Source organism: Peromyscus californicus, unplaced genomic scaffold (genome assembly GCF_007827085.1).
Source record: "Peromyscus californicus insignis strain IS unplaced genomic scaffold, ASM782708v3 Scaffold_17__1_contigs__length_78620276, whole genome shotgun sequence".
NCBI lineage: Eukaryota > Metazoa > Chordata > Mammalia > Rodentia > Cricetidae > Peromyscus > Peromyscus californicus.
Genome location: NW_026294469.1, coordinates 28,779,640 through 28,799,164, shown reverse-complemented (window position 1 = coordinate 28,799,164; position 19,525 = coordinate 28,779,640). Strand labels below are relative to the sequence as shown.

Genomic DNA, 19,525 nt, shown 5'->3' with positions numbered 1-19,525 from the left:
GGGGGGCTCTGCCAGGCAGGGTGGGGGGCTTCTGTACTCCTGAGAGCTTTAAAGAAATCCCCACATCTTCTGGTGTAATGCCAATCTGGGTTTGAATCGAAACTGCACAACTTATTAACCATGTGAGCCCGGACAGGCAACTTGGCCCCTGTAACCCTCAGTATCTTCATCTGGAAGATGGGCATGACACGGATGTGTTGTTGTTTTTATTTTACTCCTTTGGGAGGCCTGCCACCCAGCTCCCAAATAAATCACACATGGAGTCTTATTACTTATGAATGTCCAGCCTTAGCTTGGCTTAGTTTCTTGCCAGTCTTCCTTAACTTTAAATTATCCCATCTACATTTTGCCTCTGGGCTTTTCCCATTCTCTTACTTCTGTAAATCTTACCCTTACTCTGTGGCCGGCTGTGTAGCTGGGTGGCTGGCCCCTGATATCCTCCTCCTTCTCTGACTACTTCTTCACTCCTCCATCTCTTTTCTCCTCTCCCCTCCCAGATTTCTCCTTCTGTACATTCTCTCTGCCTGCCAGCCCTGCCTATCCCTTCTCCTGCACAGTAACACAGCTTCACAGAGTTAAACAAATGCAACATAAACAAAGTAACACACCTTGAAAGAATAGTCTACTACACAGACGAGGAAGTCAGAGTTATCACAAGAGCTACAGAGGACAGGACAGTCTCTGGCTACACCATTCTCATGCTGTCAGCAACTGCTACAGAAAGAGAAGGAAAATGCTCCAATTTGGGCATCCTTCTGCCACTGCCTACCTGGAGATGGGCCCCTACCCCAACCCCAGGTACAGGCCAGTGTGAAGCCTGCTGGGGGCTTCTGATCAGAACACTACCTGGGGGGTGTAGGAAACGCAGAAGGACCCCACCCATTAACGCCGAAAGACTTCACAGCAGATGCTGGTTTGAAAGCACTGTTTTGGAACCTATTGAATTTGCAGCGTCCCTCTCTGAGGAGCTCCCACAGTCACATTCCTTTGTCGGGTTGCATTTTCTGGCTGCCAGCTATGCGGCAGGTGCCTTGGGGTTAGAGTGAAGCAGCAATGCCTTCCCTCAAATGGCCACTGGATGGGTTTAATAAGTCACGGAGAAGACGACTGGGACACATGCTTCCTAAAGTTGACATTAATGTTATTCCTCAGTTATTCGTCCACTTTGCCACCTTACTTTTTGAGAGAGTCTTCTACTGAACCCGGAACTCACCAATTTGGACAGACTGACTGGCCAGCAAACCCTAGGGATTACAGGCCTGCACCACTGAACCCAGCCTGCTACATGGGTGTTGGGGACCTGAACTGAGGTCCTCAAGCTTATGCAGCAAGTGCCTTACTGACTGAATGATCTCCCCAGACCTGCAGTGAATCTTGAGAATGCTGATACTCTTCCAAAGCTATGCACCAGTTATTCTTTAACATTCACAGAAAGCTTCAAATGCTGCAAAGGTTCCCAGCCTCAGAGTACTCCAGAGGCAGTCTCAACTTAAACCTGGGTCTTCTGACAGCAAATTCTTTGCCCTCTTAATGCACATAGACCGTCAAGGACCAAGAGCACCGAGGATACTCACCATGCGACTCCGCTCATCTTCAAGATTCCTGAGAACAGTGGCAAATTCTTGCAAAGATCTCGCTGGAAGGAAGAAAGAAGCCATGAACTGAAAGCAGAATGATGGGTGTGTAAAAGCAACTTACAGATTTAAATTCCTTATGCACACAGATGCCCAAAGTCAACCACTAAAGACAGGATGACCCAGAAATGCAGGTTAATTGCACCTGGAACAGCAGCTAGAGGATTTCTCCAAGGAAAAGAGCCGCCTCTTCCTGAGAGTTCCCAGGACTGCTGAGATGCTGGCAGGCTCCCAGCCCTGAGGCTGGAAGGGGCAGAGTTCCACTAAGGAGTTGAAGGATTTCCTGTCCAGGATTCAACCTCTTCAATCTTTGTTGCTGGGCTGCATCAGAATCCAACCTTTTCTTTGGCATGACAACTAGACAAATAGTACTGCGGGCAACAGAAGCCACATCTCTGGCATCTCCTTGGGTTCCTTCTCCCTGAGTTCGGAAGCCACTCATTAATAGAATGCAGCCCGCAGCACCGCAGTCAAACTCAGATGGTCTTTGCCAGAATTTTTCATGAAGGCAACAGGCACTTAGTGAAGTAGCCCCAGGTCACTGGGATACTTGGGCAATACTGGGAAAGCATCATGACTTACAAGGACACATTTTCATTGCTCTCAGCTACTTCCCAGATGTCTTTGCTCATACAAAACAGATCCTCATGTTCTGCTTGACAACAGACGAAAAATCATCTGAGCAACCTTAACTTTCTCAGTTCTTTTTATTTCTTTGGTATTGGAAAATTGAATCCAGAGCCTCACATTCACTAAGTACATGCTCTACCATTGGGCTACAATCCCAGCTCCAATTCTTCTTAGTTCTTCCTCCCTTTATGGCATCAACCAAGATGCCCAATATAAGAAAGAAGAAAAAAAAGAATATGAGCCCTAGCAAAGTGATGAGTCTTGACTGCACCAATGTGCTGTGCTCAGAGCTGCCTATGGAAGAGAGCAGGGGACAGTAAAGAGGGAGGCAGTGCAGCACGGTGATATACAGGAGCCCACCTCCTTCTCTCAATAAGGAAACTAAAGAGGAGAAAGGTGGGAACACAGTGAGCCAACCTCTGAGCTACTCCCGCTCTGCAGACAGTGACAGTTACATGGCTCCAGCCAACTGTTACCAGGCCAAAATGCAAGGCCACTAGATCAAATTTGTGAAATGTTTAAAGAAAAAAACCTAGAACTTGAGATAGGTTCCACTTACGTGGTAATTGAGTTTAAAATAAAAAGTCTACTAAGACATAGCACCATTCTCATCTCAGTCCATTAGCTAACACTGTGAAACCTTGAGCCAATTCTCTTTATCAGCTGAATCCACTCGTAGGTTCTCAGTACTGTGGCTGGGTTAAGGGAAAAAAAGGAGAGTGTCACAAAACCAGCCAGGACACTGAAGGAAGGTGGACAGGAGCATCATCACAGAACTCCCAACTTCCTCCTGCCACAGGACAGGGAGTGAGGCCAGCCCAAGGAGAAGCCCCACCCGACCTTCCTATCTGTGCCTTCCACTACCCACTGGATTTCTACCCTTACTAACAGGCCTCTCAGCCCAGGAGAAGGCTTGCTGGAATGAACAGCAAATGTTTCCATCTTCCAGGAGGTCATGACTTACCTATACACATCTCATCATCTGTTTCTGCATCTCCTATCCACTGAAATTTAAAGTCATTTAAGGAATCTGCAAACTTCCGCTTCGCTGAAGACAAATCTAACAAGAAAAAGAGGAAAACAGAAATTAATGAAATTAAATTGGCCTTCCTAGTTGTTGCCCTTTTTAAGTTCTTCTGTGTATACTTAGCAAGGTTTGTTCCTGAGACCATTTCACAAAAGAAATGTTAACTCAAAATAGTAAATACCTTTTTATATAACAACACTTGATATAAAGTATTGATTTGCTCTAAACATTTTTATTGCAATTGCTTTAACAATTCAAATTCTATGGGATAAAGATACAATTCAGTAGTAAAGTGCTAGCCTAGCACACCAAGCCCTGGGTTTGATAACCAGCACCACAATGGAGGTATATACATACATACATACATACATACATACATACATACATACAATTTTTAATCCTATGTCTGCTTCCTCCAAACACACTGAGACCTATCATCTCCATGTGACACATGGGAATATCACCACTTCAGGAGAACAAGGAGGAAGCCCTGGATCAGAAGCAACATCAGTCCCCATAGCCTACAGGTGCATGCTACCACACCTTCAGTGCGCTCGCTCATTCAGCTGCCCCCATGTGCGACTCTCTAACACATTCTGTAGATCCAAAAGAGAAAGCAGGAAGAGCCTCTGTTGCCCGGTCTCAAGGCATGAACACACCTAGCTTCCTCTTCCAGCTAAAGACAGACAAGGTCCAAGTTCTCAGACCCTCTCGGACCCATTTTCATTAGTCCACAGCTTGACAAATTTCCATCTGAGCTATTTTCCATAGTCACCAGAAGAATGAAGCCCTGGCGATGTTTTGTATGGGGATTTTCTTTAGAGGCCAACCCCACACATGGTATCTATAATGAAAACTCTCTGGGGCCCTTGTCAAATTTAAAAACTAAACTTTCCTTTAAGACAGTAATAAAAGCCAATGATCCTTCCTGAGCCCTCAGCTTCTGTTCAGGGCATAAAATCACCAAGGTACCTTTAAGTGGCCTGACAGACAAGGCTGCTCAGTACAGCGTGCTTAACTTAATTCCACAGGCAGCCTTCCTGCAGATTAGGCTAATCATTCAAATTACCATCTATCCAGGCTCCCCTCATTGAAGGGGAAATGGCATTAAGTTCCAACTCCCAGCGGAGGGTAATAGGAGGCATAACTCGTAACAAGGCCTGGATTTAATAAGATGGGAGGTTCTGGCTTCCCAGATCAACGTGACTCGCTAAAAAGAAGCCTCCCTTCCCTCAGTGGAAGGTCATTTAGGTTGTTTCCATTCCCTCGTTATTGTGAATAGAGCAGCAATGAACATGGCTGAGAAACTAGCTGAAGTAAAGGATGTCGAGTCCTTCAGGCATATGCCCAAGGAGTATTATAGCTGGGTCATATGGTAGATTTATTTTTTAGCTTTTTTGAGGGTGTGTGTGTGTGTGTGTGTGTGTGTATCAATAACTAAAGAAAAAGAGGCCATAAATTTGAGAGAAAACAAGCGGAGCACATGGGAGGTGTTGAAGGGAAGGAGAGGAGGAAAAATGAGGTAATTATACTGTAATTTCAAAACAGTTGTTTTTTGAAAGTATCCTTGACCCTCAGCACTTCCTTCTTTAGCTCCCATTTTCTCCCTTAAGGCTGATGATTCGCATCACTTGATTGTGCTTGGTTTGTCTCTTCTGGTATGTGCAGTGCGATCTGCTCGGAGTGTGCTGAACAAATGACGAAGAGGCATGATTTACAAACTCAGCCCCTAGTGGCCCTCCCAAACAAGCCAGAGCTGTTAGCAGAGGGTCGCCAGGCTCGGGGGAAGCTGCTGTTCTCAGTCTGGATCTCATGCTACTGACTAGCTCCTGAACCTCCTTCCCACAGCTCAGAGGGCATGGGTCCTAGGCAGAGCAGCCTGTTGTACAACACAATGGGAGGCTCGGCATGCAGGGTGGAAGAGAACACAGGACCAGTTTCAAACCCCTCCCTGGCACAGACGCTTTCACGGGAGAGTCCTGGATAAATCGTCCAAATATGACAGCAGGGAACTAGGCTTCTCTCAGAAGAAGAGGGTCTCCTTCAGAACACAGTTCACTGCTGGCAAGCCTAAAAGTCAGAACGCCGTGGGGAGCAAGGAAACTCGAGACTCTGGACAGGCCAGAGAGGAAAAAGAAAGGATGTTATTTCAAAGTGGAAGTGAAGGACCCCAGGAGCCTCAAGGCACAGCACAACAAATGTGAGTGTGGCTGTATGCAGTCACATTTTAGTCCAAACGTGCCCTCAATCAGAGCTCACAAAATAAGGCCTGAGCAAACACTGTGAGTAGGATCACTTCACCTCCTGCCTGACAGTCCTCTGTCTCCCCAGCAGGACAAGAAAGAGTTACACTAGCAACCACCTCAACAAAGTAGAAAAAAGGGCAATGCAGACTGAGTTTGGGAAGGTTTCCAGGGTGCACCTGAAAGGTTGTGCTGCCAGCAGCTGCCAACGAGGGTGAAGGACCAGCTCCTAAGGAACAACGGGGCCTCTGTGGGCCCTTCTCAAAGTGCTGCCTTGCCAGGTGACGGACAGAAAGCACCCTGATTTCACTGCCTGTTGGCCCACAGCAGATGGAGAGGCTAGATCTGGGCCTGGTGGAAGATGAGGTAATGAGCAGTAATGGAGTCAATACAGGGCTCCGGGCCAGGGAGCCTAACTGAACGGAATGAGAATTCCAGAGCCTGGAACCTGGGAAGGAGCTTACCTTGGACCTAGTAGAGAAGTCTTTCAGGGAAACTAAGTAGACACCTGTTGTTTTGCTTGCTCAGAATCTGCACCTGGCCTGAAGCACAGCATCTCCAGCTTGCTTGGAACTACCTTTCTCCGCGTGCATCCTACGAGACTCTGTTTAGAGAATGATCAATCCCGAACTCTTGCTTCCACCGCAACCAGCTTTGGAAGCTGGGCTCAAGTTTCAACTTTCTTACCTATTTATTAGCTATGTTAACTGACCCCAGACGAGTTATAAAGTGTCAGTCATTAGATAGAGTCTGGGAGGTCACCCCACAAGTGAGGGAGACCTACTATACAAGCACTTTGCACACTTGTAACTCATCAGTCCTCTGAACTGAAGTCCCTGGAGTATGTGGGGATTTGATATTGCTCACCCCCATTAAGATAGTCGCTCTGTGGTATTTGGTACAATGGTAAGACATAAAGTAAGAATGCTCAAAAATCATTGCCTCTTGCCTATTCCAACACAAAAGTATTAGTTATATCTTGATGTAAATCATCACCCTGGCCATACAGCTCTCAAAATGTATATGGAGCTTTCACTAGTATGTAAACAAGACCCAACCATGCACATTCCAGTAAAGACTCAAGGGCTGGTGCTAGGGCTGGGTGTGTGACATGCATCGTGCTCCCTGCTCATATAACCTCGCTGGTTCATGTTCAGGCAGCACAAGACACAGCAAGGAGCCAAACAGAGTCAATAAGGTTTACTTTGCATAACTGCTATGGCAGAAAAGCAGGATGCTGGCAGGGCAGAGCAAAGAGATCACTGCCTACATCCAAGAAATACAAAACCTGCTAGGAGACAAAGAAAAGAAGGATATGAAAGCAGCTACAAGCCTGGACCTTGAGAGATTGCTCCCAAAACCTTCTACTCACTTGGGTCAGAGGAAGGTGCCCTTCCCTTCCTGGGGATGCCATGATCTGCCTCAGCAAATTCCCCTACGTACAAAACCTGAGAGGCTTGAGCCCAGGCACGATGCTTCTTTACAGCAGAAGGCGTGAGATTATTTTTCAAACACTTTATAAAGCCACCTTAGTTTCACACAGCTTTATTAGTGATATCACAGTCAATTCATTCTCCCTCCTTGGATAAAACTTAGCATAACTGTGCACACTTGTATATACCCATATTATAAAGAACTCAAGGTAACCTTATAATTATATTTCATTTTGGTATATGCTGCATTTCTGTGCCCTCCAAATTATTCTAATTGTGTATAACTACCCTTAGGAATTTCCATTAGTCACATCTTTCTCTCCAGATACAGAGTGACTGCAGCTCTTAAAAGCGACTCTTAAGGTAAGAACTTGCTAGGATTTGGCCTCCCGGCCATAAAAAGCACAAGAACACCAATGTCCCCAGGCCTTGCTTGCTAAGGTTTCCATCCACTGCCCCATCATCCTGCATTTGGAATGATGCTGAAGCCATTCCCTGAGTGGTTTCATCTCATAACATCCAAAGGTGCCTCAGACCCTGGACAGTCACCTCCAAAATCTGCTATGCTGCCTTGTTTGGACACAGCAACACAAGCCAACTTACAGGTACCTGAGAGTCACCAGAGAAGACCCATCAGGAGAACTGAGAGAAAGACATGGTTCCTGAAGGACTCCCATTTACTCTTATCTCCACTCACAAATGAATTTCTAAACAGTCAAATCCAAACGCTTCCCCCATATATCCTCTTCTAAGATCAGCCAAGGACAAAGAACGGCCTCGCGTCTTGCCACACAAGTTGACACCTGCTTGTCAACCTAATGCACAATATTTGTCTCCAAGCCTGTCTGTTCTGCCCCCAAGCAGCTGTTAATTTTGCCAGCTCCTCCCATACCCTTCAATTCCCTCTATCCCAAATGGGTATTACTATTTGCCTTGATGGTTGACCCAGCCTTCTCTATTTCCATCCCTTTGGCAAGTTCTCTGCCCAACTGTGTCATACCTGTGATAGCTAGAGAGAAGACTAAAGGCCCTCTCAAGGCTTGAAAGACCCTGAGAATGTGACCTGCCACCTCCTGCTCTGGGTTCCAGCTGCCCCAGCCTAGGTAGTTCCTGCCACTGTGCCTACAGATCCTAAGTTCCTTCCTCCAAGAAGCCTTCATTGGCTTTTCTAACCAACCTAAACCTGACCCTATTTTTTTACTTCCTGAATGAACATTATGAAAATCCTCCTTCACAGAAATTTTGTGTTGGTTCATGTAACTCTGCAATGTGCCTTAAAGTAGTGAGTTCTACCAAGCAGGATAGTGACCCTTGGTGCCTAGCTCCAAAACTCAGCTCAAGCCTGGCTGTGAAAATATGCATGCTACAGAAAGAACAATGGAAGAGAGAAGTGGGATACTCCACATATGCATCAGCCTTTGCTGAAGGTAAACTCCCAACTCCATGTTGGATGAATGTTAGGGAATATTATTCTAAAGTGTGTTACTTTTATGTTGCATTTATTTAACTCTGTGAAGTTGTGATATTTTCCCTGTTAAAACACCTGATGGTCTAATAAAGAGCTGAATGGCCAAAAGCAAGGCAAGACAGAGAAATGGGCAGAGCTGGCAGGCAGAGAGAATATATAGAAGGAGAAAGCAGCCAGAGAAGGAGGAGGGCTTCAGGGTTCAGCCACCCAACTATACAACAAGCCATGGGGTAAGAAAGAAAGGTAAACAGAAAAAGAGACAGGAAAAAGCCCAGAGACAAAAGACAGATGGGTTAAAGTTAAAAAAAGCTGGCAAGAAACAAGCCAAGCTAAGGCCAGGCATTCATAATTAAGAATAAGTCTCCATGTGTGATTTATTTTGATGCTGGGTGGCAGGCCCCCAAAAGAGTAAAAACCAACAACTACAGCTGAAGAGAAAAAAAAAAGATTAAGCAAGTCAGTGAAAGCTCTTTGACCAACAGGAATCTGAATGGAGCCAGATGTATGTGGAATGTGCGAATGTGCGAATGTGCTTAGCACTAACATGGAACCACCTCCTCTAAGTCAAGGAGGACAGTTCTCACAAGGCCGGAGGGAGGGCCACCATCAGCAGGGGCATTAAACAAAATTTTCTTTCTACCAAGGGCCGGGAGAGATACACTAGAGGCAAACTAAGTGCCAGTCACAGCCACATGCCAGCCCCAATACATCCCTAAGCCTCCAGTCAGCAGTGGGAATAAGAGTTCTTAGAAGCCAGAGCCCTTCTCACAGAAACCACACTGAAGACAGGGTTTCCCAGGCTCAGAATGCAGTGTTTTACACCCAGTTCAGTGTGCTCAGCTGTAGAGAGAAAAGCTGATAGAGTTTTTGCTAAATGCCATCTTATAGCCTGAATCCCTCCATTCCATTAGCAAGAGGACTATGTTGAATCTCAAAACCAGTCAAGAAAGCATTTGTCTAGACTCTGTGACACGAGATGTTACCTACGTCCACTAGGTGGCAATCAACCACATCAGACAGTGTACCTAGGGAAGATCCTGTCTCTTTTGATGAAGACTTGCTAACTGGAAAGGAAATATCCTGAGGATGCTTGGTCCCAATGATAGAAGGATCCTGGCCTCCAGTGGGAAAGATGCTCTAATACTCAGAGGGTGGATGCTATCTGGAATATTCTGGAAGGGTTGTATGTATGAAGCACCGCCAAGGATGAATGGTGTATTCTTCCAGTTTTAGTTGGGATCAGCTTGGAACACTTCTCCTCTCACTGAAACAGATGACGTACCCACAGGCACATCAGCCAACCACGTCAAATGATGTGTGTTCTGACTATAGATCCGTGTGATTCTCCTAAAGCCATCCCTTAAATCTGTATTTCCTAAATGAGGCCACAACCAGCACCAACCCACAAGAAATTGGTTTTGGACCAGGGTATTAAAGCTAATAAAATGCTCAGAGTTGATTCTAAAAATGAAATCAGGTGGAACGAGGAAGAGCATGACTCTTCCCAATATGAGGGAATTGAATTAAATTCTACTTACATGGAAATACCCTTAACGAAAAGGAAGGAGCCTGAAGTCCACACTAATACACATCAAAACAGCTATGATTGTGCATTGATTGACTCATTTCTAACTGTGGGGCATGAATCAAGTGATTAAACTGTTCCACCTATAAATTAGGTATTTTTTTTCTCCACTTTGCAGTTAGGTTTAACCTTTCTGAGGACCACAAAGTTAATCAATCTGTAGTATGAGCAATCCGGTCCTTCTTTGCTCTAAATGCCTAGTTTACTCAAATTCTTGAGGCTCTAATGTCAGTGTACTTGAAGAAATAAAAGGATGGTTTGTACATGTCCCATATCCTTAAAGAGAATTCCAGGTAGAAGGCTCTAATCTGTACATACAAAGCCATAAATTAAGTTAACATGTGCTAAGGCAATCGGGCGCGGGGCAACTACAGAAGTACAAGTGGGGTATTATTTCAGCTGGGCCACTAGAGACAGAGACAACACAAAGGGGAAAGAGAAAAACAGGGAGTGGCATTTGAGCCAAGTCTTGTTTGGCTATGAGGTAAGCAAGAGGTGTGGGGCAGGAGGCGGGGCTCAGGAAGGTGTTCTGAAGTCACAGTGGAGAAAAAAACATACAGAGGTGGGAGACCACCCAGAAACAAACTGACGGTCAGGTGAATAGATGGAAAGGGCCTACAAAGGAAGGTCAGAATCAACCGCCAGAAGGGCTTTCATGTTAACCAGAGGAAGCCACGCTTTATTCCCTGAAGAAACCGTAACCAAGTCTTCACAGAAGAGTGACAAGATCATCTTCCACAATGATGAGGTCTTTTATTAAGGAGCTGCCCTGAACTGTTTTAGGACACACACTCTGATGTATCTTTGCTTTGCTGTGAGATCATGAAACCAAGGCAAGGGAAACCATTGACAGAGGACACCTCACCATCTGGACCTGTGTGCACAGACCACTGGACAGCCAATGAGGAGCATGCGTACCATCAGAGAAGCTCTGCTGCCTCCTGAAAACCCCAAGTCCTCTTAGGAGTGATCAGTAGTATAGTCATTACATTCACTGAATTATGTACATAGATGATGTATATCAATGCACCCATAATTCCCAATTCTTTATATGCTTTAATATGTTGAACCGTTTCACTTATACAAATATGTCTATATTTGTATATTATTTATGTGCTTTATATATTTTAATAGAAGTACTAGTGTATCCCATAACAATCCTTGTATTTAAGTGGTAATGACTAGTCTTTTAATTTTTGTAATGTATTTTTATTTATATATTTTATGTTTATGAGTGTTCTGTCTACATGTATGCCTGCACACTAGAAGAGGGCATCAGATCCCATTTTAGATGGTTGCAAGCCACCACGTGGTTGCTGGGAATTGAACTCAGGACCTCTGGAAGAGCAGCCAGTGCTCTTAACCACTGAGTCATCTTTTCATCCCTCTGATTAGGCTTTTACATGAGAATAAAAGCATGCTGGGGTGAGGTTTGGTGGTTTTGTTTTTAGGCGGGTCACACACATGATAGGTACTAGGTTCTGAAACCAAGCTATATCCACAGAACCTGTTAAAAGACAGTGTGTTACATGAAGCACTTAGTAAACACTTGCTAATGCTGTGACCAGGGCATCGAGTGATTTAATCAATATCAGGTCAACTATGCAAAAGCCACTCCCAAGAACCCAGCCAGGAAGCAGAAGTGGACACAGAGAAGTGGTTACTGTATTTATAAAGCTATATTCACATGTTGTCCTAAGGTATGATAAGGCAGAAGGCTGGTGCAAGGTAAGTCCCTCAAGGAAAACTGGCATTTGGTTAGTTAAAACAAAGAAATGCATTCTGACAACTAACTCAGTGAGGGCACAAAAAAGTGGGGTATTTCCAGGATGCTCAAGTACACATTGATTTCATCAGTCAATCAGTCAGTCTCTCTCTGTCTCTGTCTGTCTCTCTCTCTGTGTCCCTCTCTGTCTCTCTGTCTCTCTCTGTCTCTGTCTCTGTCTGTCTCTGTCTCTCTTTGTCTGTCTCTCTCTGTCTCTCTTTGTCTGTCTCTCTCTCTGTCTCTCTCTCTGTCTCTCTCTCTGTCTCTCTGTCTCTCTCTCTCTCTCTCTCTCACACACACACACACACACACACACACACACACACACACACACACACACACACTTCAAGGGTTTGACTTGTTTGGGTTCCACAAATGCAGATGCAAACCCCAGGTCTCCCATTTCCTAGCTCTGTGCCTTCGGCCAAATTACTCAAGCTTTCCAAGAGTCTATGGAAGTATAAGGACAACATGCACTTCCCAGAGGTATCCTTCAAATTAAAAGTGGCAGAACTTCACTGGCAGGTTAGAGAGAAGAGGATAACAAAAAGGAACCTTGAGTGGCATGAGAATTAAACATTTTTGCCTCATTGGATCACCAGAATAATCAAATAACCCTATTCCAGTGAACTACTAAAAACCCATTTGAGAGTTAAAGGTTTTCTTTAGATGCTTATAAAACCTTAGGGCATGTACACATTTATAATTGCACCCCAGATGAAAAGCAAGGCAAAACTCATTGGAGGACTGGGAGTTAAGCGCAGTTGCAAACCACTTGCCTAACATGCCATCTCATTAAAAAACAGTTTGGGGTCTCTTCTTAAAACACTGATCTAGTTCAAGTGAGCCTTTAAAATGCAGGAAAGGTGAGATGGTGATGTCATCAAATCCCTTCTGTCTATTTCATAGGACGGAGGGCGGTTGTGGGGGGAGTGGGAACAGCCCCAGCCCCAGATGAGACAGATAAAGGACCAGGCCAACATACAAGGCTGGGGTGCTAGGCTTCCTGAGAAGGCCAGACTTCTCTGTGAACTGTCCTGAGATAAGCACGTTTTAGAAAAAAGATAAATTACGAGAAAAACTCATAGGACCAAGACAGGGAGATCACAAGTTCTAGGACAGCCCGGACTACTTAGGGAAAAATTGTCTCAACGGTGAAAAACTGAGAGCATACAGGTTAGGCCAAGGGTCTGCAGGGAAACAAACCAGGCTAGGGCTGAGGAGACCAGGGAGAGTAAAGGAGTTCCTCTCTCTCAGGGCTGCAGAAGTACTGTGAGATGCCTGGCAAGAGCAGGAGGTGGCAGAAGGGGGGCCATGCGTGGCTTGAGTCTCCAGTCTCAGATTTGACTGTGGAAAGCCCTTCGCTCCAGGGCAGGGCTTCTCAAGATGGACCTTACTGTAATCATCACGGTATCTTGTCAATGCACATTCTGATCCAGAAGTCCCAAAAGCTGGAATCTACATGCCCGCATGAGGTCCCCGATGATGCCAGTGGTGCTGCCCCAGGTACCATACTCTCTGGAACTAGGGTTTGGATTCCCACCTAAGACCTGAGAGCAGAGACCAAAGCTGCCCGTCCTTGTAGCACAATAATGACATAGAAGATCTCAAGAGATTCTGGAAGGATGGATGCAGGAGAAAATGTAAACTGCTGCAAATATAATGGAACTTGTATCAGAAGCAGAAACAGTAGGCATCTTGCATAGTCACTATACACACTGAACCCAGAGCAAGTTGCTACTTGACACACATAGCTGAAAAAAACAAAACAAAACAAAAACAAAAACAAAAACAAACAAAACTCATTTGAAAACCAAGGGCTAAACCAGAGCTCAGAGACCCCACTAAAGAATCTTTTCTGTCTTTTCTTGATGTTGAGAGTATATTTTATATTTTGCATATTTTTACAGCAAGGCACACCTCTTTGTTGTTCTAAGAGAGCAGTTTTCAAAAAGCTGATTGAGGGAGCATAGGCTCTGTTAGTCTCAGCAAATAACCATAGCAACTAATACCACCCAAATAAAATGATGTCTTCTCAATGATGTGCTGGCTCAATTAGATTAAGAGGGTGACGTGTACCATCTAAAAATTTACGGTGATAAAATTCCAGCAAAAGCCAGACCTTCTTGGAAAGGTTTGTAAGTAAAAGAAAAGCCTTGCCAATAAATTGAAGACCGGACATGGAGCCAGAAAAAAATCCAGGATCTGAAGAACTGGAGCAACCTACTGCTCTGGTTGTCCCTGGCTTACAGACACAGAGCCCATGTACAAACAAACTCAGCCAAATAGCTTCACAACTGAAGGCCACCACCTCTACCAGGGATCTAGCAAGGAAGTAACATCTTGTCTCTTTCTGTTTCTTCCTTCATGAATAGTGTAAAGGGAAAACAAATACTGTTACCTTAGAAAAGTCTTCAGAGAGGTTTACCAAATTAACTGTAAAGCTTTTAAATGCCACAGAGGCAGACTGCCGGACAGCAGGTTCAGGTTGATGATGGGTGTACAGTGCTTAGGAAGGTCCTCACAGGATGCAGACCCTTCTGTACCAAGGTCTTCATACTGGAGCTATACTTGTGAATGAATACCTCAGCATCTCCAAGTCCAACAACCATCTGTCTTTCCACGCCCCCAGACCAGACCTACCTCTTCCAGGTCTCTGCAATCACACCTGCACCAAACATATCCAGACAAGCCAGAACCTCACCTGGGAAACCAATCACCTTCCTGTCACTTCTGAAGCTTTTCTAGAAAAGGACAAATGGGGGGGGGGACGGGACATAACCCTGCCCAGAGACTCAGTCTAACTGGCACTCAATGGTCACTCGGGAACAGCAAATGCCAGCAATCTTCATGTGTCAGGCACCCCTCCTGCAGCTCACATCAATAGCTGAGACTAACTTGCAAGTAACCGAGGGAAATACAGCACAGGGAGGAAATTAAGGTCTTCAACTAATCATGCCTGTGCTGGGGCTTTGGAACAGGCTCCCAGGAGGTAAAGTCCCATCTCCTCCTTTTTCCACATGTGTGAGAAGGAGCTAAAAGGAACCTGAAGGTTCCTCTGAGAAGAGAAATGGCACATGGAAGTGCTTAGCACAGGGCCTGGCCTGCAGTAAGCACTCAATAAACCAGAGGTATTAGTATTAGACAGCTTTGTATAATGATGTCATAAATAAAGCATCAGGCAGATTTATGTCCATAAAGAGGTCCAGCCAGCCACCCAGCTGCCTCCTCGCCATTTGAAGGGTCCCACCACACTGACTTCTGGCCCTCTTTCACTCGGGTTCCTGGCAGCAGGATTAGGATCCAGACTGCATCAACCTAATCCCAGGCATAGCTCATGTGCTTCTCAACACATAACATGGGAGACCAGGTCGACAGTTCCCCAGAACCAGAATAAGTTCAGTTAAAAAGAAAAATCCATTGTCTCCCCCTGGACTCAATAAACATTTCCTGAAGGAAAAAAAAAAAGCACTCAGCATTCTGAACAGAGCCACACCTAATAACATTCTCAGAAATCAGTTTCACTTCCTTCTATCCCATTTAACGCTGACATTTACCCCACGTCCCCGCTGCTGCACCTCAAGGGAAATTTGTGCTCCAGGGACAGAACAGGGAGGTCCTGGTGGGCAAATATCCACTTTGCTCAGAGATTCCTTTGGGAACCTCTCCTGATACCCAGGACCCGCCCATGTCTCAGCACTTCTCAGAGCATCCTTTGTTCCAGCCCACCACACAATGGGAGAGGCCAAAGATTAGTGATTCACAAACTATAGTACCACCGGCAAGAGGCTTTCCTGGGGGGCCCACCTAGCCACCTCCATCACAAGGCCTAGGACCTGCGATCCAGACATCTGGGCGTCCCAAGCAAGGTTTTATTTAATTATTTTTTATTATAATATAATTACATCATTTCCCCCTTCCCTTTCTTCCCTCCAAACCCCACCAGGAACCCCCATACACCTTGCTCTATTTAAAATTCAGAGCCTCTTTTTCTTTAACTGTTGTTACGTGTGTGTGTGTGTGTGTGTGTGTGTGTGTGTGTGTGTGTTCCTAAATACACAAATACAACCTACTGAGTCTGTATAATGAATGTTACTTGTATGCATGTACATGTTTTTCAGGGTTAACCATTTGGTATTGGATAACCAATTGATGGGCTCTTCCCTGGAGGAGAATGTCCCACTCTCTGTGTTTCTTAGTTGCCTGCAGTTCTCAGTCTAGGGTTGAAGATACTCGGGGTTGCCCCATCCACATTAGCATGTCTGCTGGCATTCTTGTTCAGGTTGTGTTGATGAGACTTCACAGTTGTAAATTCTAACATATCTAGGATACAAACATCTCACAGCCCATCCCCTGTTCTTCTGGTTCTTACAATCTTTCCACTTCTGAAAAGATCCCTGAGCCTTAGGTGCCAGAGTTGTGTTATAGATAGATCAATTGGCACGGGGTTCCATAACTCTGCCCTTTGATAGGTTATGGATTTTCTGTAATGGTCTCTATTTATTGCAAAGAGATGTTTTCTTGATGAAGGATGAGAGCTCCACTTACCTGTGGGTATAAGGACAAATAGTTAGAGTGTAGTTGGGGATTAGCTAGTTTAGAAAAGTAGTGATTTACTTCACTATCCCTGGGTAGTTGGCTAGGTTTCCAGGACTGGGTATGATTTCTTTCTGTCTTGTTGAACAGGTCTCAAGTCCAGTTAGAAAGCTGTTGGTTACTGCCAATATATGTGTACCACAACTGTACCCTTGGAGTTATTATGCCATAATAGTGCCAAGCAGTTTTATGCCTGCTGACCGCTCAAACACTGCCATGAACTAAAACTTCAGGACACCTCGGACCAAGCACCAACAATGGAATGGGCGCTGATTACAAAGCTGGAGATCCTGAGGCCAAGCTCATCTTTGAACATCTCACAGAAGGCCTGCAAGCATTCCAAGAGTAGTCAACTCACACTCAAGACAAAATAAACCATGGTAACAGCAGGGGTGGGAGGGGGGAATGTAATTCAAGTGAAATCTCACTAATTCCAAAGCTAGAATCAAAAAAGAAAAAAAAAGCTCCCCAAGAGCTGGCTAGATAACTCAGCAGGTAAAGGCCCTTACCACCAAGCTTGACTACTTGAGTATCATCACAGGAACATATGGGAAGACAGAACTGACTACCACGTTGTCCTCTGACCTCCATATATGTACTATGACACATGCAGGCACATGTGCAGACAAGTCAAACAAACAAACATAATCAATCAATCAATAAGCAATGCTCTTCATTGTCTCCTTCAGAAGGCCAGAGGACCATGGCCCTGTTTGGTGCCCAGTTTCTAAAGCTCAGCACATGGGACCTGGAGCTGGAAAACGGCTCAGTGCTGGCTGCACAGAAATCCACTGCAGCCTTCGCACACAGAACAGTTGCCTTCAGCATCTGGAAGGCTAAGCATGCTTGAACCACAGGCCTGGCTGGGGCTGTCAGAACAGGCTCTGGCCCTCTCATTTTCTCTGACACACAGACCCCAGGGAATCTCAGAAATAGGCTCCTGGGGAAACTGAAAGTGGAAGGAGAGCCTGAGGCATAGGCAGGTAGTGTTCATGGTTGTGCAAGACCCTGTGCACAGAAGAGGCTGCTTAATCCACTGCTCTGTCATAGCTGTCTTACAACTTGAAGTGTTTTTAGTTCTGAACTTGTATTTAGTAAGTGAAGTCCGGTAGGATATACAGCGCATGTGTAAACTCAGGTGTGTACAGTTAACATGTTACAGTACTCCTAGATACATAGTGTTCTGATGCCCACAATTCTGGGGAACCCGGGGTGTGTGGGAACTTAGTGCAAATCAAAATGAGTACTGAAGAAGCTTGTTATGTCTTCAGCTGTAGAGATGGGACACAGATGATCATGAAACACCACACCTGCTCCAAGAAGGCAACAGCATTTGAAGGGCCTCAGGCAACCCTAGGACCTAACAGAGCCTTCTTTTACACCTGTTTTTTCCCCCAGCTAAGCCTGATACCGATGCAGACCATGGCAGGTGCCTTTCCTTTTCATCCCTCCTAACTCCTCAGTAAGCTAAGAGAGAGCATGCAGGGGATGTGCAGGCATCAAGATATTCAGCGCTCCCACTGGTACTGGTACTAAGCACATGAGAAGCACAAAGTATGGCCTGGTATAATTTTGGTGATGCTGCATATGAGTCATTTAAACTTACATTCAAGATCGGCACTGTAGAATATAAAGATGAACAGGAAATGCATACTAATAATTTAAATATTCCTTTTGAGAACATTAAATTATAAATTAAAATACCACAAGGCAACAGGAAAGAAGCTTTCTATTTTAATATCTTTTATAGCATTTATGTCTGAATTTTTTAACAAGGAGCCACGAAGATTATGTAGCCCTTGGAGTGCTTTGATACCTCAAATAAAACTCCCTCTCTCTCCAATTGGTACCTGAAGGAGTGCCACCCTTGTGACATCATCAAATCTGGCCAATTCATATCTAGTCAGTGATCTTCCTCCCCTCCAGACAACTTGTCACTCCAGGACACAGACGGGACTATTCACGAGGCAGATCTGATCTTGTTGCTGCTCCTCACCACCACCCTTCCCAAATGTAGCTGTTCCCACTCCCTTCAAGACAAATCTGATCAAAGTCTACAAGACCTGTCTGCATAACTCACTGGTCATGCCCTCTGTCTGTGGCAGAGTCCCTGGTCAACATTCATCGTGATCCTTAAATGTGTCAGGAACCCCCCAGCCATACACTCGCTCGGCCTGTTCCCTCTACTTGGAACTCTCCTCACCTCCACCCATGTCCTGTTCAGAGAGACTGTCCCACCTATCCGCTGGGATGAGCTCCTCTCGATCCTTATAACCCCCGGTCCCATTCTTGTCTGTGAGTAAAAGTCTCCTTGAATCGGGGGGTGCCATTTAATGTGTACTTTCCTGGTGCCATTACACACCCCAAGAAGCCAGTAGCCATGCTGTTTTGCTCATCAAAAGGAAAATTATCACAATCTTAGCATGCAATAAGCTCCCAATGATGTTTTAAACTGTTTAAAATTACATTTATTTATTATTTATTTGTATGTGTGTACACATGTACACATGCATGTGTGGGTGCATGTGCCATGGTACATGGGTAGAAGTTGAAGGACAACTCTCGGGAATCAGTTTTCTCCTTACACCATGTAGGTCCTGGGGACACCACTCATGTCATCAGGCTTAGTGCCTTTGCCTACTGAGCCATCTCTCTGGCTGCCCAACAGCATCTTTAAATGTCTTTTTACAGAAAGAGAAAGTTGAGTTACGGAAATAGAAGCAAAGTAGTCATGACATCCTTCATTCCTTCATGACACATAAAACAATCTGAACCTACTTCCTGGGTTTAGTCCTAAAATCACAAAACATGCATTTCCCTCTCACTGGTTCTTTATCCAACAAGATGCTTCTGATGTTTTCACGATGCTATTTTCAAACCACTTTGGCTACAACTAATTATAGGAGCAAATTTCCACTTGAGTAAATGAAGTAGATGAGGCTAGAATTTTAACTATCTAATATAGTGGGGAAATGTGCCAGTTAACAGCAGGTAAATGCAAAAGCCATCATTCCTAATCTATCGTGTGTCACTTGAAGGAACACACCCATAAGTATGCCCTTTGGGTAAGTGTTTCTTGATTTGGCTTTTGCAGTTCACCTGAATCAGGTCATCCCAACTTAGTGAATAAGAAAGTCTGAGAAT

At 44.9% G+C, this 19,525-nt stretch overlaps 1 protein-coding gene across 7 annotated transcripts in view; it reads right to left on the bottom strand.

Moving 5' to 3' along the window:
- The window catches only part of Arhgap26 (Rho GTPase activating protein 26), a 729,500-nt gene that overhangs the window by 292,109 nt on the left and 417,866 nt on the right, over positions 1 to 19,525 (bottom strand). For all 7 annotated transcript variants that reach the window (XM_052742060.1, XM_052742061.1, XM_052742062.1 and 4 more), the window contains 2 exons: positions 3,229 to 3,324; positions 1,575 to 1,636 (listed from right to left, as the gene is read on the bottom strand). In XM_052742060.1, the coding sequence (XP_052598020.1) occupies positions 1,575 to 1,636; positions 3,229 to 3,324 (158 nt within the window). The remainder of the gene's footprint in view (positions 1 to 1,574; positions 1,637 to 3,228; positions 3,325 to 19,525) is intronic.